At 37.3% G+C, this 22,691-nt stretch overlaps 1 protein-coding gene across 1 annotated transcript in view; it reads left to right on the top strand.

Moving 5' to 3' along the window:
* Positions 1 to 20,592, top strand: part of TRHDE (thyrotropin releasing hormone degrading enzyme) — a 245,548-nt gene extending 224,956 nt beyond the window's left edge. Inside the window, exons 13-16 of the mRNA XM_036758545.1 lie at positions 3,656 to 3,823; positions 4,560 to 4,700; positions 8,238 to 8,319; positions 19,453 to 20,592. Of these exons, the coding sequence (XP_036614440.1) occupies positions 3,656 to 3,823; positions 4,560 to 4,700; positions 8,238 to 8,319; positions 19,453 to 19,596 (535 nt within the window). The 3' untranslated portion in view covers positions 19,597 to 20,592. The remainder of the gene's footprint in view (positions 1 to 3,655; positions 3,824 to 4,559; positions 4,701 to 8,237; positions 8,320 to 19,452) is intronic.
* Positions 20,593 to 22,691: the final 2,099 nt, after the last annotated feature.

Genomic DNA, 22,691 nt, shown 5'->3' with positions numbered 1-22,691 from the left:
TGCAACCAAGATGGCAAAGGACTTTCAGGTCTTTCCAAATGAAGACTGGTTGAAGGAATCAAAGTTGTATAACCACAAAAAGAGATGACTTAAGAGGAAGTGGCATAAGACCTCAAAGACAGCATATGGAAAACTAGTTTATTCTCTTGTTTCATGGACACAGTCCAAGAAATCTATGTAGTAACTTCAAAGAGGACAATTTAGGCATGGCATAAGGAAAAACTTCCTAATAATTAGTGTAGAATGGACAGTCTTATAAGGTAGTGGGTATTCGCTCAATGGAGATCTTCAGATGAGATGATTTATTTGTGTGAAGTGTTTCACAAACTTTAAAGCACCATATTAATGATTATCATTAATGATATTATCATTCTTAAACAAAGGGTAGGTGATCATTTGTTGGATATGTTGGGAAGGTTTGGAAAGCAGTGGTTGACTGGGAACTGAACCTGGAGTCCAGAACATTTGAGCTTAAATCCTGTCTCTAACACTTAGTAGCTGTGTGGCCATGGATAAGTTGCCTAACATTTTGGAGGTTCAGTTTCCTCAACTATATATGAAATGGTGATGGTGCTTTATCTGTGCTTTATTAATATGCTTTATATGGTGCCTTTAAACACCATAAACTATTTGTGATGTTATTATTATGTTGGGCTAGAGGCAATGTGGTATAGTCAACAGAATGCTGATAATATAAGGATGATTTGGGTTTGAATCCTGCTTCAGAGGCTGTACTGTGCCATCCTAAGAAAGTCACTTTACCTCACTCAGTCTCAGTTTCCTAATCTGTGAATTAAGAGGATTGGACTTCAGTGATCTTTAAGGTCCTTTTCAGATATAAATCTGTGATCTGTGATGTTGAGGGATTTTTGTTCAGGTGAAGGTTGGGTGGACTGGACGAGATGCCCTGAAGATTACAGGCCAGGGATTCTGTGAGTCAGGGATGATGTCCCTTGGTGCTCATGGACTAAAACCACTTCTAGGATCTTAATGTTGCTTCAAAATAGACCACAGATTTTCATTTTCATTTTCATCCCATAATATGACAAGGAAAATGACCTTGGGAAAATTCTTCAACTTCTACTAACCTCAGTTTCCTCATCTGCAATATTAGGTTGTTGGTTAATTCTAAATGCACCATCCATATCTGTCAGCAAAGACCAAGTAATCCCCTTTCTCCCCCTTCTGCCTGCCAGTCGTACAAAGCATTTATGAAAACAAAGGAATTATAACTTCCACTCTTTGGGGAAAGCCTGATTTTTAGTATTTTTTCCCAGTTGACACTGCCAACTTCTCTGCATTCTTACTACTCTACAGACTGGAATTAATCGTGCATATAAATTCAGGGCAGTTACATGGCTCAGTGGATGCTGGATCTGAGGAAAACCCAAGCTGAAATCGCCCAAACGTTCACTATTTAGGTTAACCTGGGCAAGTCACTCAAACTTTTTAGCCTCAGTTTCCTCATTTGTAAAACAGAGGTGATAATAATGCCACTTAGCTCAAAGGATAAGATAGGATAGTATGTGTAAAGTGTTTTGCAATATATGCAAAGTGCTTTGCAATGTATGTAAATATACTTACATATATACAATATATGTTAAGTGTTTTGCAAACATTAATGTGCCTTGTAACTGCTATTAGTTTTGCTATCACAGTATTCTGGTCTTGTTTCTATTTCATTATGCACGAAAAAGATCCCCCTACAGACATCAAGATAAAGACAGTTTCACTGATGGGTGTCGAGTCACTCTCTCTTGTTCTGTAGTTTCTTCTTTACCAGTGGCAAGAGACTTAACCTCACATGTAATTCTTGCTTTTCAGAAGGGATATTGGCTTCCTTTAACCCAGAGAAAGTGTTTTCTCTTTGTTATTAGCCAAAATATAAATGCAACAAAGATGTTTTAATAATAGGTTAGCAAGTGTTTAGCAAAGCAGAAGTGCATTTCTTTACAAAATCTGTACAAAGTCTTTACAATTTTTTGCAATAGAATGTTCTTTGAGAAAAAAAAATAATTGCGTTTAGGAACTGTGGGGTATCTAAGAAAATTCGGTTAAGAGGAAAAACCAGTGGGGCCAATTGGGGGAAAGCATTGAAACCCCCAATTGGCTAATATCCCCAACGACAATAAACCAGTAAAAGAATTCACTAACACCAATCCTAAAATTAGTCAGCTTTATTTAGTGGCAGGTTCAATGGAAGAGAATGAAAAATACTGCCTGCTTCCTTCACAGCATCCAAATGTTCTGCTACTGCTAATACAGTATATCTGTTAATAAGCTGAGTGATAGAGCTCTATATGCTCAGTCATTTGTAGAATGAATTATCCTCTAGTTTTTGAGAGATTTCCAATTTTTGCTTAATTAAGCAAGCAATCCTTTCGGCTAGTGGTTTCTTGTCATTCTCAGAACTACCATGCGTGATAGTGGAACCTCTGGCAAGTGTATCCTTTATGGATGGTGGCAAATATGAATTAAATCATCCTGATCCTTCCTGAGGCATTTATTTATTTTTTACATCTTGACTTATTTTAAGAAGAAATTTACATGAAATTCCAAAATTGGAGGCAGAAAAAATATCTTTTCATTAAATTCATTAATTTAAATGGTTAATTTAAAATGCCTATGCAATATGGTACCTATGTATGTACTATGGCAAGTACTGGTGATTCAAAGACAAAAATGAAATAGCTCTTGCCTTCAAGAAGCTTGCATTCTATAGAGAATAATCGGCATATACAATACAAAATAGGAATGCAGTAAATACAGAATAATTTAAGCAGTGGAAGGGAGAATATTACCAATGTGGGGAGGGCAGGAAAGGGGTGGCGGTGAGGGAAAGGATCAGACAAGGCCTTGTAGCAGGTAGTATATGAGCTGAAAATCATCATCAACAACAACAATTATTGTTATTATTATTATTACATAAATAACTAGCATTTACATGACACCTCAGTATGCTAGGCGGTAGCCAAGTGCTTTTTAAATATTGTCCTATTTTATCCTCACAACAATCCTGGGAGGTAAATGCAATTATTATTTCTATTTTATGGAAGAGGCAAACAGAGATTAAGTGACTTGCCCAGGGTCACACAGCTAGTAAGTGTTTGAGGTGACATTTGAACCAAGGATTACAAATAGCATAAGGAAAAAAAATAATCTCATTTATTCAGTAAATATTCTAGAGCACCCATTACTGTTAACCAAGAGACATTTATTAAGCACCAACTGTGTGCCAAGAGACAGTGTGGAGTAATGGAATAAACAGTAGTCTTGTAGCCAGGAAGACCTGGGTTCATGTTTCACCTCTAACACATATTGGCTGTGTGACTCTGGACAAATAATTTAGGTTCCCAGTACTCTAGGTAACTCTCTAAAAGTGTAAGTAGTGGAGAAGGTACCAACCAGCATTGGTAGGAGTTTCCCTACCTGGGAGTTCCCTATAACAAAGAAATCACAGATCCAGTCCCTGTCCTGTACTTTATTCCAGGCTCCATGGCTTAGATAATGCATTGTTTCAGGTAAGACCTCATTCTCAGGTGACTTTCATTTTAAAGATTATATTCCATCTTACACAATGACTGGAAAAGAGATTTCTGTATTGTCAGATTGTAAAGCTTTGTTAATAGAACACCACTCTGTGTTACTTCTTTAGAATACCTCTAAATGTCAGAGACATCGTCTATTGTACGGGAGTTTCACTATTAGATGAAGATGTCTGGGAGTTCATCTGGATGAAATTCCACTCCACGACTGCAGTATCTGAGAAGAAAATATTACTGGAAGCTTTAACTTGTAGTGATGACAGAAACTTATTAAATCGGTGGGTCATTTCAATTCCTTAAATATGTATGTGGTCATATTACTATCCTTGACCAAAGTCCCTGTCTAATGTCCCCTCCTGGCCAACAGGATGCCTTGGATCCTCAAGGAATCTGTTAGTTGAGTGGTTCCTCTGACAAGTCCTGAAAACTAGAAAATCGAGTGCTATACTTATCTCTTAAGCAGAGGATCAGCCTAGCTACATTCAGTGAGGCTCTTTATCAGAGTTGACCATTGTTTTTGGTACCCAGCATCTCCCCAAAATAGTCCAGTTGGGCATAGAAGGTTTAGGAGGAGTACTGACAAAAATCATGGAGACTTTAAGTGCTAAAGAAACATCAGCCAGTTAAATTAAGGGAAACAATTATGGCCACAACTTTCATTTTATAAAGGCAAGGACTCCACCTTAGGAACACTAAAAAAAAATTCTTTTGAAATGATCAAATAAATAGCAATGAATAAAGAATAGTTCTGAAAAGCCATGTAGTTCAAAGATGTCATGCGTAAAGTCTCTAGGCCAAGTCAATACGGCCTAGTAGTTTTTTTTAATTCAATTTTAATTCAGTTAATTTATTTCTTATTAAATAATGTTAGTCTGACTCCCTTGACCTTAGACTCCTCTTTGAAGAATGTGACAAATTCAATTATGCTTTTTTAAAACAAGTTTGTCTCAGATTAAAAAATAACAACTGACTAAAAATCATTTCTATCTTCCTACCTTCATTTTCTATTTAAAGGCTTCTGAATCTATCATTGAATTCTGAGGTGGTATTGGACCAGGATGCAATTGATGTCATAATCCACGTAGCTCGAAATCCACATGGCAGAGATCTTGCGTGGAAGTTTTTCAGAGATAAATGGAAGATATTAAATACCAGGTAGAAATATAGATAACATTTTCATACCTGAATAAATATATGGATGGCGGTCCACAATGGGTTGAGACTCAACTTTTTCTGAGGTAGCCAAAAGCCAAAAGAGGGGCTTCTGGCTGGATCAAACAAAGCTTTAGGATCTACCTCCTTGAAACTTGGAATTATTTGCAGTACCCTAAGTCAGACATAACTGAAATGACTGAACATAAAGGAAGTATGCAGGTATTATAATAAATGGACAAAATTTTAATTATCTAGGAAAGATTATTGGGAGGACATATGGTATAGTGCATTGAGGGACAGACCGGGAGTCATGAAGACCTACGTTCAAATTTTACCTTAGACACTAGCTATGTGACCTTAAGAAAATTCCTTCACCTTTCTGTGCTTCAGTTTTCTTAACTGTAAAATGAGGGAATTGGCTCTATGGTTCCTTCCAGCATTAAATAAATTATCCCATAACCCTATTGAATATCTTTAAAAACTACCAGCTGGCAACACATGAAATAGATAGTTTTGTGGTTAAGGGAGCCTACACAATTTTTCAGGTTTCTAGACACAGTTATATTCCCTCTAGGGGCTCCTTGTTTCATGGTGAGAGTTCTTTAGTCCCATGTGTTTGATTTTATTAAATATTTGAATATTTTGTAATAAATGTTAATTTAATGCAGTGATTATCTCTGTGGTGCTTTAAAACTGAATTTATAATCAAGCATGTAAATACTGGATAGAAGGATAAGAATTATCTGAGAGCAATTATTTCCCTCCTCAATTTAATTGTCCCAGGACTGTCTAGAGAAAGAGTTGTTTACTTTCTAAAAAAAAAAGAAAAGAAAAAAAAAGAAATGTCTTCCAAGTTTCATAATATTTAAGTACATCTTTATCAGCACCTTGAACATAAGAGGTCTTTTCCAAGAAGATGTGTTAGTTTGTCTTAATGCACTCTTGGACATACTGACATCTCACTGTCAAATGAAAGTATTTATACTCCTGGACTATAGGTTTTCTTATCTGCATTTTCAGTGTAGAACCCGGAGTGGTTGGCAACTTTAGTACTTGAAAGATTCCATGTATCTAGGAGATACATGGGGAATGATATACATTCAAATATAAAATTATTTCAAATTAGGCTCCTATTAATACACAAGGAACAGGGGTTCTTAATCTAAAGTCTATGAACTTGTTTTTTAAACATATATATATGAATACATAAATTATATTCATAAATTTACAAAAATTATAAATTATATTATGTCATAGGTGACATATATAAATATATTTAGTATTTCAGTATAACTTATTTCTTTCATAATCCTATGTATTTTATGAATTTCAAAACATTATTTAGGAATCCAGAGGCATCACCACAGTGCCAAAGAGGCAAAGTCTTTATGACAAAAAAAAAAGCACTAGAACTTCTTGCTAATGCTTTTTTCTGTAGATTAGAATTCAGTATTACACATAGGTTCAAGCCATGGTTTAGTATTGTTGCTAATAGAGCATCTAAAAGTATCCTAGTGTGAGACACATTTCACTTATAAGATGGTCAAGGCTATAGCATGGACCTCATGGATTATATTATACAAAGCATTAGTTTATTTACATATAAAGTAGATGTAGGATTTTTATTAACAATAGCCTAGCAAAATCATTTTTAACATCTTTGTATTGAATTAAATACCATTTGGTACCTATTCTTTATGGATTATGATGATTGGTTCTATGGAAAGACTGAATAAGTCTAGGGCTAAAAAAGTTATGGCTTAATGGTCTTCAAGTTTACCTGGGCTGATGCCCTTAGGCTTCTTTCTATTGCTTCATACATCTGCAGACTTAAGTAAATATGTCTCTACCTGTCCTCCATATACCAGTGAGATTCCAGCGACGAGGATATAAAACTGCCTTTTTCAAAGTCATTAAATCGCTCTCTTTTTGTTTTTTGTTCAGTTGTTTGTTGTGCCTGACCCTTGGGACTCCATTAGGGGTTTTCTTGGCAAAGATACTGGAGAGGTTTGCCATTTCCTTCTCCAGCTCATTTTACGGATGAGGAAACTGAGGCAAACAGGGTAAAGTGACTTGCCCAGTTTATATGTTTGAGGTCAAATTTGAACTCAGGTTATCCTGACTCCAGGCCTAGCATTCTTTCCACTTCATCTTCTAGCTGCCCTTATCACTCTCTAAATTGGTTCTATTCTGATTCCCTTTGGGCACATAGGCTATTGTTAATTTTCTTGGGTGTTTTGCCCTGAGTGCGGGGGGAAATGGGAGTGTACAGACATGTCTTGTAACACAGAGTTCGGGCATTACCGCTTTCTTACACTTCTGATGTGTTTGAAGAGATCCTGGGCTCTAAGATAACAGAACTCTTTTACCTTTTCATTTGGAATATACACCTCAATGGAAATTTGTTTTGCAACCATGTTAGCTGACCGCATAAAATAGGGCTTTTCTGATTTTGTAAAAAGTCCCTTAAGAGATTTGACTGATGGCATAATGACAAGTATTAGAATCAATGGACAAGCATTTATTTAGTACTTACTATGTGTCAGACCCACTGTACTGAAAGCTGGGTTTGCAAAAAAAAGAGATTTCCCCCCCCAAAAAAGAAGACCTTGTCCTCAGGGAGTTTAAATTCTGATGGTAGAAGAAAGCATGGAAATAAATATAAGCTTCACATAGAGGAGAGAGAAGATAACCTTGGAGAGGAAGTCTCTAACCATTGGAGTAAGCCAAGGTGAAGATCAGAGTTGGGAGACTAAGAAAGACTTTCTACTGAAAGAAGTATTTGAACTGAATCTTGAAGACAGCCAGGGATTCTAAGAGGTGACCGTAAGGAGGGAGATCATTTCAGGCATAGAAGACTCAAGACATAGATAGAACTACCTGCCTTCCTCTAAAGAAAAGTCTTATTTGGCAAAGGTCTTAATATTCAACCTAACTAAAATGTTGAAACAGGAAATGTATTCATTAACATATCCCTTTCTAAGTTGTCTTCTTAGTTTATTTTGAAATCCAAAAACTAGAAGCTACTGTTGTCAGCAGTAGTAAAGGGGAGGTTGGTTTGCTTTGATAATACAAACATTTTGATCTGGAGACTAGCAAAAATAATGACCGGCAAAGACAAAAATCATATAGATGCTGGCCCTTTCATTCTCCAGCTGAACCCTGGTTGCAGGCAGCTGGACTACTTTAATGTTCAAAAGCTTTAAGGTTTTCCTCTTTAAGGACTGACTTGGGAGAATTGTACAACTTCATTTCAGCACTTCAAGTTTAATTTTAACTTGAAAGCCAAGGAGTTTCCTTTGAAGAATATTCCCATGCCTAGCAGCTGGACAGTGAGAGTCCCTTCACCTTATAAGTGAAGGAATAAAGGAATAAAAAATATTGACCGAGACCTAGCGGGCATCAGCCAGAAGTGGGGGATGAGGGTGGGGAATTTGGGCAGAGGAACCCTTCCATGGGATTATTAAGATTTTTCCTGACATTTCTGAAGTCATTGCATCCACTGATGTTGAAATATTTCTTTTTCTTTTCTTGGAGATATGGAGAAGCTCTATTTATGAATTCCAAGCTTATCAGTGGAGTCACAGAATTTCTTAATACAGAAGGTGAACTCAGTGAGGTAAATATTTTCAAATGTTTCTTTATGCTTCTAAGACCTTTCTTCTCCTTCTTCCCAGAAAACTAATTCTTATTGTGTTTTAAAGAAAGAAACCTATAAAAACCAAAAGTAAAACTGAAGCCCTTTTCTCAGATAATTATTTACAAGTTCATACCTGAAAAGCATCAATATTTGTAATAGTTTTTTTTTAATTTTTTTTAAAAAAGTTAAAAATGAATTCTATCCAGGTACTATGGCAAAGTGGATGGAGTGCTTGAGTTGGAATAAATAAGATCTGAGTTCAAATCCTACCAACTAATTAACTTTGTGACAGTAAGTAAGTCACTTATCATCTCTGAGTGCCAGGCAAGAAAGACTCCAAGCTTGCAACTTGCTCCAGTAGTGGAAATAGCACACTGGCAGTTCCCTACTTCTGTAAATCTCAATTATCAGTACTAAAAGAGGGGGAAACTATAGTGTGTATAATCCCCAAATCACCAGTTTGCTTTGATTGAACTTTTGTACCTATACTTAAATGTGAGAGCTAACATAGGATAGTTCATGGGTCAGGCACCTGTGGCCTCGAGGCCACTCTCCTTGAAGCTATGGGCACCCGAATTCAAGTCTCACCTCTTACATATATTGGCCCCTAGGCTAATGATTTCACCTCCCAAAGCTCTAGAAACTCTTGAAGACTATAAATTACAAAGAAGTTTCCAACATGGACTGGTAGAGCAAATTTCTTCACCTGGAAGTTCCCAATAAAATCTCAGGTCCAATTTCTGTCGATATCACTACATTTAAATATGGGTGTGTCAACATCTTAGGAATCAATAACAAGAAAAACTGAATATAAATCATGCTGATGTTCAGCCTCAGAGATTTTTTTTAAGCATCTATTTTCAACTATTTTCTCTACTGGAATTAGCCTGCTCAGCTCCATCCTAATACCCCAGCTCAGCATTCTCTCTCACTGAGTAGTAGTGGGAGCAGAGCTTTCTGCTCTCCCTAAGTCTGCTCCTGCTCTGGCTTACACCCCTGGGGAATGGGAAATGCAATTTAATATTTGAGTTTAAAAGGCTTTTCCTGTACACTGACCCAGTGCCCGAGAAAGGAAGTTCACACCTTCACTTTCTCATTGGCAGGGGGATGCTTTATTCGGAGCAGATCTTAACATCCATGATAGAGTAAACAAAGGACCTGTAAACTCCAGCAATCATTCCCTAGGTCACTGATGAAAGCTTAAAGACTTATAACAACTAAGCCACAATCTGATGATAGGTAGATAGATAATAGAAAGTAGAGGGGAGAATTTTGCCTACAAACCTCTTCCCTTGCTAAAAGTAATCAGGAATCAATACAAAACAGATGAAAGGATTTGATCAATATAACTTTAACATTAGAAGGACCAAGTATTGATGCATTTCCAAAAAAAAATTACTATAATGTATTCTATCTGGACACATTTAAATCCAAATAATAATTTTTTTTGTTCAGTTGTTTCAGACTTTGTGACCCCATTTGGTGTTTTCTTAGCAAAGGTACTGGAGTGGTTTGCCATTTCCTTCTCCAGCCCATTTTGCAGATGAAGAAACTGAGGCAAACAAGGTTAAGTGACCTGCCCAGGGTCACACAGCTAGTAAATATCTGAGGGCAGATTTGAATTCAGAAAGATGAGTCTTCCTGACTTCAGGCCTGTCACTCAATCTACTGTGCCACCTAGCTGCTCAAAAAATAATTATGAAATAATATAATTTTACTGTGAAATAAATATTTTCATCCCACTAGCTCTATTTTCTTTGCCTTATCTATGTTATCAATGAGAAAAATTGCAGTGTCAATTGACATGGCTTGGTCCTTTCAAGTAAGCCAACAGGTACCTATAATTAAGTCTTTACCCATAAAAGACTCACAGATAGGTAGGTAATGGGTGGTGTGTGTATATATATATATATACACACACACACACAAACATATATATATATATATATATATATATATATATATATATACACGTATATATGCTGCTATTGCATCATAATTAAAACATTGTAGGTTTTGAGTTTTCCTTTTTCAGTAGTAGGGATATGTTTAACTGTTCAATCTGTCCTTTTTCATTCCTTCTCCTTGAGACCAAAGTTGGGGGCAGAGCACAGCATAAGTGTAGGATAGCATCCATTGATATGGACTCTCGTGTAATTAACTGGATCACCTGGGGATGGAATTGGCAAATGTGGCTTTCTCAACACCAAACACTAATGTCCGAAGCACCGGAGAGTACAATGTGGTAGTCGAATAAATTAAAGCAGACCAGCTGTGTAGAGAGCCAGATGTCCAAAACTAGGGAGATGATGGTCACACACCATATTTGAAATATTGAGTTCATGCCAGGGCACCATAGTTTAGGAAATATTGATAACCTACTCAGAGGAAGACAACCTGGGCAGTTAAAGGCCTCAAGGTCATGTTGCATGAGAACTAGTTGAAGGAACTGGAGACATTTAGCTAGAACAAGGCTTTCGGAGGGGGAATAATAAATTTCTTTGAGTATTTAAAAAGACAAGCACTTGAAAAAGTTTTTAGCTTATGTATGTTTGTCCCCAGAAAACAAAACTAGGTACAATGAGGAGAAACTAGAGAGAAGTAAATTAGGCTAAACGTAAAGAAAAACTTCCTAATAGTAAGTTATCCAAAGGGCAATGGCTTCCTCAGGTCTTGGTGACCTCCTCCTCCCTATCCTTTAATAAATGTCTTTAACAAGTGGCTGATGACAACTTGTTGTATATGTGGTAGGCAAAGATCCTTATGTCAGTAGAGGTTGGACTCAATGACCTCAAGTCCTTTCCAATTTTGATATTCTCAGAGATTCTGTGATATCTATTGTGGACTAGTAGTAAAGGTTAGATTATGTATATAGGTGATAGATGGATAGATATAGGTAAAGACAGATTATACATATAGCTTATGATTATATATAAATTATATCTATATAATTTATAGTTATAGTCATAAAATATTACGTTGAATATTGTATGTATATAGCTTTGCTCAGAGGCAAAAAGAAAAAAAAACTTCTAGTTCCTTCATTTAGTAGCTGTGTGATGTAGGACAAGTCACTTACTCTCTGAGCTTCAATTTTCTCATCTCTAAAATGGGGCTAATACTATTTTCACTGTTTACCTCATGGAGCAGTGGTGGAGGCCCTTAATGTGCTACTTAAATGTAAATCATTATTGTTCCCATAGAATTAGCCACCTATAGGAGAGATCCCTGCATATGTGAATAACTCAGTTCTCTTCCCATAATCTTTAAGCCAAATGGATTTGTCTGTCTGTGTTGAAGGGGGTGTGTCTGACACTACTAATTGAGATTAACAATTTGTTCTGTGAAAAACACGTTGTTTGGGACAATTACAAATTGATTTGGTGCCAACACTTGGAAGTTGGCTCTATTCCATACAACTGGGTTAGAAATTCAGAAGAAGAAAATTGGCTGATTTGGGGGACTTACAATTTAATTGTTAGATTTAAAAGAGATTTTTCAAATCAAAAGTGACTTTGTTTTCCTGTGGCTGTTCATGGATTATCTATGTTATCAATGTTTTCTTCCTCCCTCTCCTTCTCCTTCTCCTTCTCCTTCTTCTTCCCTTTCTCTCGCTCTCTCTCTCTCTCTCTCTCTCTCTCTCTCTCTCTCTCTCTCTCTCCCTCTCTCTCTCTCTCCTGTTCCCCTTCCTCCTATCTTCATTGGACAATTTTGAAAATTCTAACTATTTAATTTTACTTGGCAGTGTACATAGTAAAAGTGCATTGGGGAGGATGTTTCAAATATCTTCTAAACAGGTAGAATTCAAATATCTCTGCTCTTTCCCTCATTCCATGACTACAAATAACTGAGAGCCGGTAATATGATAAACCATGCTCTTCTTAAGTTTTACCAACAGAAGAACTGACCTCTCAGAGTCAGGCTGGTGTCTCTCTCTGCAATTAATCACAATTTCATTTCTCATACACACCAATATTTTCTAGATCCTCAGTGATCCTTAGCTATGTACTGAACCAACATGTCCAAAATGAAAATCATCTTTCCTCCCAAATCAGCTGCCCTTATGAGTTTCCTTATTACTTTGGAGGGTGCCACTAGCCTAACCACCCAAGCCCACAACCTCAGTGTCATATTTGATTACTTGCTCTTGCTCACACCACATATCCCATCAATTGTCAAATATTTTCTATTCTACCTCTACGCAACATCTCTTGCATATGTCCTCTTGTATCTACTCCTGACCTCTTTTATCTACTCTTGAGATTACCAATTAGGGTCTCGTCTCATCACCTCTCACTCATACAAATATGACCATATTAACTCATTCCTCACTCTACATTATCCCTCATAAACCTGCCAAAGCTATTTTCCTAAAGTATAGGTGGATCTACCTGACTATGTTACTTCCTTACCCTCAGTAAACCCCAGTGGCTCCCAAATACTTAAAGAATCAAATGTAGACTCCTGTGTTTGTATTCATAGCTCTTCACAACAGTCCCTTCGTACCTTTCCAATTTTTCACATATCGCTCCTTTCCATGCACTCTACGTTCTAGCCCTGCTGTTCTACTTGCTACCTTTCACATATCCCTTCATTTTCCATCTTTGTACCTTTGCACTTGATGCCCCCATGCCTGGAATAATCTCCCTCTTTTCTTCTGCCACTTACAATTCCTGACTTCTGTTAAGACCCAACTCAAGTTCCACCTTCTGCAAGAGACCTTTCTTGGTGCTCATCAACCTCACCCAAGCTCCTAGTCACTGTCCTTTTCCATCTACTCTGTATGTATATTCTTCTCCCCCACTAGAATATATTTCCTTAAGGACTAGAACTACTTTTTCTTTTTTTCTTTTTTATCCTCAATCCTTGGCACAGTGCTTAGCATAGAGTAAACACTTAGCAAATTCTTATGGATTGATTTTTACGTAAAACCAACTTAGATTCCTTCATACCCTGATCTAAGCTATCCAAGTCTCTGATTACTCTGATTTGAAATTCAATTTTTATCCCTGCTCTGTGTGTTCCCAACCCTGAAGGATTTGTGTTTTGAAAGCATTTGCACTTTTTTTGAGATTTTTTTCCCCTCAAAATAAAGGAAGCTAAGTTGAAGGCATTTCTTTCATATCCTTAAGAAAAAAGAAAGAGCAATTTAATTAATGATTGTCTTCAATTTTCTCTGTATTTAAATAAAGTATTTTTAATTGCAGTCAGTAATCTGGGGACCAGAGAATCATTTAGCTATAACCTGCACTGTTATGGAAAGTTATTACGAGGAGGCAAAGATCTGTTGGTGGTTGGGTAGTGCCCCCATCTGCTGAACTTTAAGATAGTGGATAAAACACATTTCTTAAATTGATAGTTTATTCACTTATATATAAACCAACCATCACAGCCATTAGCACGATAAAATGAAAGAACACTGACAGGCTCTACCATCAAAAAACCCAAGTCGAAATCCCATTTCTAATACTTACTACCTCTATGACCTTGAGTAAATAATTTAATCTACTTAGGCCTCATTTGTCTCATCTGTAAATTGAAGTGGTTGGATTAGATATCCTCTGAGGACCCTTCCATCTCTAGATCTATGATCCTATTATTCAACCACATTTCTATAACGTATTTGTTTCGTGAGGTGACCATTCATAGTGAGCATTCTGTGGTAATTTCAAAAAAAGAGCGGTTGAGCAAAATTTCCATTGGTGAACACATGAAGCAGTATGGTAGTGTGGAAAGGGGCCAGGTTCTAGAGTCAGTCATAGGACCTGAATTAAAATCTCGCCTCTGAAAACTACTACCGGTATGAGCTTGGGCAAGTCACTTAACTTGCCTAGGCTGAGTTTCTTCATCTGTAAAATGTGGGGGTGTGACTAGTGGATGTCTAGGTCCCTTCCAGCTCTGAGTTTATGAACCTGTACCAGCCTTAACGGTAGTATGTACTGTCCAATGTACACAGCACTTTGACACATCTATAATAGAAAAGCAGTGCAGATAAAACTGTAGAGAAAAGAAAATTGACATCCAAAACATAAATACTAGAATACTGAATAATGACTTAGTCTTGGTATATTATTCTGTGACAGAGGACTACATTATACTTCTCTCACTGTTCAGACCACTTATGAAAAAAGGGAAGGAGAGAAGGCAGATAGTCTCATGGGAAAAGGAAATGAGTGACTATAAGCAAAAGATAACTGTCCATCCATATAGTCAGCGTGTACCCACCACACATTATATGCAATGAAGTTCCATTGGTACAAGTAGCCCTATTAAATTTCTTTTTATTAGCTTCATACATAAAAATTAGTTGTCATTTTCTTAAGACAAATAGGGGAAAAAAGGGGATGGGGAGGCAAAGATTTAATCTTTAAATAAATTATCACTAATCCATAACCAAGTGAGTGGCCTTTGAAATTTAATAATCCTTCAAAGCTGAGAACATTTTTTGTAGTCAATGTTTAAGTCCCTCGTCTATACCAGATCATGTTTCTTTAGAAATCTGATTAGCACAATGATTGATCCAAATAACTTATCTCCTCTTAAGAGTATTATCCTTTGACCCATAACTCCATTTCCCTACTTGCCCAGAATCCCTTCATTTAATTCCTTAATTTGGGCAACAGGGAGAATTTTTTTTCAGATGTACAGAGTTCAAACTTTTTAAAAATTATTTTCAAGTAGTTCTATTAAAAACGATGCTTTTTAATATCATACTCATATCTTGAAATACCTCCCATATTATCTTCCATTTTAACAATGGAAATTAGTTAAACATAACTGACCAAAACTATGACTGTACCTGTCAAATTATAAAAAAATATATTATCATCTCTTGTCCTCCCAATCCCTTAACAGGAGAGAGACATGTATTGTTAATTGTCTTCTGACACTACTCAAGTCAACAAACGATTATTAAGCACCTAACGTGTACCAACTATTGTGCTAACCACTAGGAATACAAAGAAAAGCCAAACCAGTCCCTACCTTTAAGAAGCTCCAAGTTTAGTGGGGAAACAACGTGCAAATCACTATATATAAACATATTGGGCAGGATAAAATGGAGATACCATAGGAAAGGTTTGTTGCAGAAGGTAAGATTTAGCAGATGCTCAGAGGGAGCCAAGGAAGTCAGGAGGCAGAGATGAGGTGGGAGAGAGTTCCAACCATGGAGGACTGCCCGTGAAAATGCCTGGAATTGGGAGATGAAGTGTTGTGTTTGAAGAAGAGCAAAAGGACATTGTCATAGGAATGCAGAGTTTATGGACTTGGCTGAGGTCTAAAAAGAATGGAAAAGAAGTGAATGACCAAATAACGAAAGGCTTTAAAAGCCAAACACAGGATTTTATATTTGATACTGGAGGTAATAGAGGGCCACTGGAGTTGATTCAATTGGGGTTCGAAGATAGTGGTGAAATGATCAGATAGTAGAATTGGTCATTGCACTTGATCCAAGTTCAGATGCCTTTAATGTTGCTTTAATTCCAATTTTTGGTATGATTGTGTATATATACTTCCCTAGTTCTGCCTTTTTTCCTTCACTCTACATCATTTCATACAAAGTTTTCATGTTTCTCTGAATTCTTCATATTCGTTATTTCTCATGGTGCAGTTTACACACTACAGTTTTATCAGGTATTTCTAAATCCATGGGTACCATTCTGTTTCCAGTCATGCTGCTACTACTACTACTGCTGCTACTACTACTACACCACACATATACACACACATTTCTGTGAAATAATGGCATAGAAACTTTATTTCTATTTTTGAGTAGTTGATTTCCTTGGGAGTATTTGCTGAGTGGTGGGATCACTGGGTCAAAGACAATAAACACTTTGCTAGATTGTCTCACATAATTCCAAAATGTTTTCCACAATGTATGGATCCAGTCTCAGTACTACCAACTAGTGCATCCTATGCCTTCTATACCACTAAGGGAGAAAAAAAGAAAAACAAAACTCTTGCAACAAATTTTCAGTCAAGCAAAACAAATGTCCCCACTGGGCATGTCCAAAGAAAATATGCTCAGTCTGCAATGTAAGTACATCACTTTTCTGTTAGGGTGTTGGCAGTTTGCTTCAGCATCAGTCTTCTGAAATCGTAATTGGTCCTTACTTTGATCAGAGTTCTTTAGTCTTTCAGGATGGTTTGTTTTTACAGTGTTGTCATATAAATTGTTTTCCTTGGCTGACCATTTCACTTTGCCTCAGTCACAAAAATCTTCCTAGGTTTCACTGAAACCACTCCTTTCAGATTTCTTGTAGTACAATAGTATTCTTTTACATTCACTTAGAGTAATTTATTCAGTTATTCCTGAATTATGGGCTCTCCCTTAATTTCCAGTGCTTTGCCATTTTAAAAAGTGTCAATATAAATATTTGGGTACATAGGACACTTTGTCTTTTTTCTTTGATCTCTCTGGAGTATAGTGCTAGTAGTCAGTCAGTAAGCTTTTACTAAGCACCTACTAATTTGCCAGACACTGTGATAATACTAGGGATACGAAGAAGGGCAAAATGTCTGCCCTCAAGGAGCTCACAATATAATAGAGGAGTCAACAGGCAAACAAATCTGTACAAACTATATTCAGGATAAATAGGAAGTAATCAACAGAGGGAAGGCACTAGAAATAAGTGGGATTGGGAGAACTTCCTATAGAAGGTAGGATTTTTAGCTCAGACTTGATGGAAATCAGGAAAGACATGAGGTGAAGCTGAGGTGAGAAGGCATTCCAAGCACATGGGTATATCCAATGAAAATGGCCAGAACTGAGAAAATGTCTAATTCAAGGAACAGAAAGGAGGCTACTATCAAAGAATGTGTGTGTATGTGTGCGTGAGGTGTAAGATTTAAGAAGATTGGAAAGATGTGTGTGTGTGAGAGAGAGAGAGAGAGAGAGAGAGAGACAGACAGACACAGAGACAGAGACAGACACAGAGACAGAGAGAGAGACAGACACAGGGCAGGGGAGGTTAGTTTATGTAGTGCTTTGAACACCAAACAAATGATTTTGTATTGATCTTGGAGGTTATAGGGAATTACTAGGGTTTATTCAATAGGAAGGAGACATGGCTGGCCCTGGGCTTCAGGAAAATTATTTTGGAAGCTGAATGAAAGATGGATTGGAAGAAAGTCGTGGCAGGCATAAAAACCAGCAGGTTATTGCAGTAGTGCAGGTATAAGCAAATGAGGACCTGCACCAGGATGGTGAAAGTGTCAGAGGAGAGAGGTGGGGCACGTTTGAGTGATGGTACAAAGGTGAAATCGACAGATTTTGGCCACAGATTGGATATAGGGGTTAAAGATAGTGAAGAATCAAGGAAGACAGTCTATGAACCTGAGGGACTGGAAGGATGGTGTTGCCTTCTACACTTATAGGGAAGTTAGGGCGAGAGATAATGAGTTCTGTTTTGGACATGTCGAGTTTTACATATCTACTGGATATCCAGTTCAATATGTGTAATAAGCAGTTGGAGATTTGAGACTGGATTTCATCAAAGAGGTTAGGGTTGGATAAATAGATTTGAAAATAAGTATAGAGATGATAACTGAATCTATCAAAGCTGATGAAAGCACCAAGTGAAGTTGTGTAGAAGAAGAAGAGAAGAAGACCCAGGACAGAACCCTGTGGGACACCCATAGTTAGTAGGCATAAGCTGGATGACTGCGCACTTGGCCACATGCCTCGCACATAGCAGTCACCTAATAAATGTTTATTGAATTGAAGTCACACTCAGTCTCCAACAAAGCAAACTGAGGAGTGGTCAGAGCAGAAGGAGAAGAACCAGGAGTCTGTCCCCCAAAAATGTGGAGGAAACAGACTGTCAGTGAGAAGAAGGTGACACCACAGATCCTCTTAAGGCTATTCCCCCTACTTCAATGAGTACTTTCTAGCACCTGAACCACCCTGGTCATGCCTTTTTCGTTGTCATTAGTTATTGCCACCATCACAATGACAAATTCAATATGTCTGTTCTCATATTTGTTCAGGAAACAAATAGGTGCATTAGGAGCTACTTAAGCAGAAAACATTGCTCTACCCCCCTCTCTTTTTTTCCCTTACAAGTCCCCAAACTCCAATCATGTCACACCTAATTGGCAGGATCTGTTATCATGTCGCATCTCATTAACAAGCATTCTATCTTACATCTGTACAGCCCATTACAGTTTACTCAGCACTCTTACAATCATTACCTCACTTTATCCTCATGACAACTCTGGGAGGGAGATAACACAAGATCCTCCTCCCCATTTCCCTGATGAGGAAAAGGCTCAAAAAATTTAAATGACTTGTTCAAAGTAACTGCAGCTAAGAAACACGCAGACCAGGACCTGATCATATTACTCTCTTTGTATATCTCCATCGCTCCTCTAATGAATATAGAGGTTTAATTGTAATAATAGCTGCCATTGAGAAGGCACTTTATGATTTGCAAGGTTCTTTAATATACTTTATCTCATTGGATCCTCACAATACTCTTAAGAAGTGAGTGTTATAGAACTAAGCATCTGTACTGTACAGATGAAAAACCACAGGCCAACAAGGGTACAATGACCTGGAGGTGGGGGGTGGGGGTGATCTCACTGTTAGTGCATAAAACAAGAATTGAACCTAGATCTCCTTGACTCCAAGTGCAGTGCAATATATGCCATATTGTGTTCCTTCTCCCCCGATCCTAAGGGATTCTGATTCATACATGTTGGCTATGAGATTGCTTTCACAACATAAAAATTTACCATTAAAAATTATTTTTCTGAGAACAACTATCAAAAAACCAATGAAAATGAATGTTGCAGAATTACAAGGATACCTTTGGCCCCAAAGAAGAGATATGAGAAGACACCTCCCTCATCTTTTGCAGTGTTGTAGGGGGTAGGGTCCATGAATGTTAAACACTGGAAATATTGTCAGGCTTTCTTTGATGTATTAATTGGCTTTGCTGATGTTTTTTTTTTCCTCTTTTCTCCTCTACCTTCTATCTTAAAAAAATATTTGTTATGTTGGTGGCTTTTTCGGAGGGGAGGGAAGGCTATAGGGGGAAAATTAGGTATTGGAAAAACAAAAAATATCAGTGAACTTTTATCTAAAATAAAATAAAATTATCTTTCCAGCTGAAAAACTTCATAAAGAACTATGATGGGGTAGCAGCTGCATCCTTCTCCCGGGCTGTGGAGACTGTGGAAGCCAATGTTCGATGGCAAAAGTATTACAAAGAAGAACTTTTCCACTGGTTACGAAAAGCCCTCAGGCACTAGTCTGTCTCCCTTAAAGACAATGTTACATGAAATACCAGGAGAGGAAAGGAGCATCATTCAAAGGAAAATGCTTCACATCAAAATGGCAAAGACAAGATCGGATTTGCAGGGTGTTTGGTGGGGAAAGGTCATTTTCGTTTTGTTCTGTTTTTGCTTTATTTTGTACGGGGCTCCTTCTTATCTGTGAAGGTAAAATCCTTCTGTCAGAAGCAACCACGGTAGCAGCTGCTGCTTACCAGCCCTCACTGTACAGGACCAAATAAGATACTCAATGGTGCATGTTGATGTCAGTCTGGAAGACAACAATTCTGAATAATTTGTGCATGGTCATAGGGTCCTGCCTGTAATTCCAGCATGCGTTTCTTCAGATGTCCCAAGTTTTGTATGTGAACTTATGTTACATCCAGGATGGGCATTATGCAAAAGCACAAAGAAGATCTGTGACAATCAGTGTCGTCATGAAAGAAGAAAAAAGTGGGGATTCTGTAGGATCCCTGATACTTGGGTGATGTGAAATGTACAACAGCTCTTACAGGATTGGTACCAATTACTGAGCACTTAGATTGTCTATCAGTGATTATCAGGATGCCAACTCATTCATTGAGTTAAAACTATGTTCGCATAGAGTGCATTTAGATACTTTATACATATCTGTATATCTCTAGTGGAAAGCACCACATGTATATGGTATACTATATTCTCCACATGTTGAAAACAATGAACCTCTTCTGATCAATGAAAAGTTCTCTATTTCTAAACTTATGCAAACTTCGAAACTGCTTGGAAAGACTCTTCTGCCTCTCCTGGGGAATTAAGGCAGTAAACATTCAGGATGGTTCCCTCAAACTGCTATGGGTTCTTTAGCCATTTTCATGAATGATGGGTCTTATTCTAATGCATAGAGATGAAACTCAAGCCAATCAGGTGTACAACAGGTCATTCATTCACTTGAATGCTATAACAAAAAAAGGTAGATAATGTTTTCATGGTTGGGGTGGAGAGAGGAGTGCTCCTCACCCCTCCCCCACTCTACATAATGAAAAAGGAGAAAGGAAAAGAAAATCCATGTTGTCAAATCTAAGTATTGATGTCGTTTTGCTCAATCTTTCCATTTCATAAATGTACATGCATAGATGTATTTATAGTGCCCAGTGCTGAGAATGTGATTTTTTCCCCTGTTTTATTTTTATGTTTCACTTTAAGTAACCTAGGATATGAATGCTGTTCTAGAATCTTCCTGTGAGTGCCTGTATGTATGTGTGTGTGTGTGTGGCCTCCCAATCCTCCATCAAGCAACCATACCTCAGCGAATCTACTAGTGTTTAATGACCTTTGACACCAGCTGTGCCATCTGTTAGGGGGGAAAAGTGACTCTTCTTCTGTCATTGTATAAAGCTTTCTTTTTGCATAGACTTTGCCATGCTGCCCCAAAAGGCACAGAATAGCCCTTTCTGTAGTTGTATGTCAATGAAAGGTCATTTGTGTTTGAAATATTATTTCTGCTTGCTAGAAATACCCATTGACCAAACTCCACCCAGTTCAGGTTTAAATTGATCATTAGCAATTATCAACCAGATCTGTTGTGTATAAAAAATGAAATCATGCTTACTGCTTCTAAACCAAATGCTTGTGAATTAATCCCTTCTGGGTGGTTGCCACTCCTACCAAGATCTCCCTGCAAACTACCAAAACAAGTACCAGTATCTAGAGGATATATTGAAAGCTAGTAAAATAGTAAATCTTAGTAACTAGAACCATAAACTGATTTGAAATTGGTGGGAAAGAGGTAAAATTTTCCTCAACCATATAACCAGCTAACTCCTGAAATTGAATTCGATTCTTTTGGCATTAATGTCTATCACCTCTCTCTGAATTTCCTAGCAGTGCATTCATGTAATACACATCAACATTAAACGTTCTGCATGAAGGCACGAATATGGTGTTAGCACGCCTTTTTGATGTCTGGTGCCAAGTCTTCTAAATATCAGCTTATTGAAGAAATGTTCTGAAGAAATGTTGTCAAGTAGTGTCTCCTCTACCAATCCCTACTGTGTCCATTTGCAAACTACTAAATCAGGAATAATAAGTCCATACAATAAGAATATGTACCTTTCAGTCTAATGGCAGCAATCTTGGATCCATGCCAGGGATTGATCACTAATGGGTTTATATACTGGGCAAAGTGAAACAAAAAGTATTACAGGTGAATATCCTGGTTGTGTGGAATGAATTATGGGGAATTTCTTGCATTTCTCCCTTACCTATCTGTTTATCTAATTAATGATGCCTATTATTAAGCTGCGTGGGTTTTTAGTTACTTTGTTAATAATTTTTGCTGCTCTGCAAATATTTTAGTGGCCTTGAGCAAGTACAGTATCAAACCCTAAGTGTATACTTGTACATATAGTTCAATACCTCATATTGTCCTTGCTCTGCAGTACAGTAATGACAGTAATGATCTCCTCTGTGGGGATAAGTTGATATTTCTGTTTTATTCCTCATTTCTTCATAGTTTAGTCTCTTCATTGTTTTAAACTATGCCAGGCTTCAATTGTTGTTTTTTTCCCAGTAACTAAAATACATTGAGTTTTTTTTAAATAATAAAATAACCATATTACTGCTCTTGGAAATATTTGTAAAATATTCTTATAAAATCCTATTTGTATGTATTATAATTTTTGTTAATTTTTCTCCCTTTAGTGTTTTTTTAAGTCATTTTCATGAAAATAACTTGTTTGAGAGTGTTTACCACTTGGACTGCAAGTCATAGACTCACTTTATTTTAATGGCCTGATGTAGGTCAAAATATATTTTTTTATTCCAGAAAGGGAAGATTAACTTAGTTCCTAAACTGGGAAGTTATCAAGGAGAACAAAGCATGCAGTCATTTTAAAGAGAGTGGGCATGGCATAATTGACAGAGGACTGGGCTTGAAATGGATATAACCTGTGTTCAGTTCTCACCTCCAACACTTCTTGGCTTTTTGACCCCAAGGAAGTAACTTTGCTTACTTACCAGTACCCTAGGTATCAGCCTAAAACTAATACTTACAGGCAATTTGCCCTCCTTCATTGGTGGAGGCAGTTTCCACACTG

Source organism: Trichosurus vulpecula, chromosome 5 (assembly GCF_011100635.1).
Source record: "Trichosurus vulpecula isolate mTriVul1 chromosome 5, mTriVul1.pri, whole genome shotgun sequence".
Taxonomy (NCBI): domain Eukaryota; kingdom Metazoa; phylum Chordata; class Mammalia; order Diprotodontia; family Phalangeridae; genus Trichosurus; species Trichosurus vulpecula.
The sequence above is the reverse complement of the archived record's forward strand: the minus strand, read 5'-3'. Positions and strand labels throughout refer to the sequence as shown.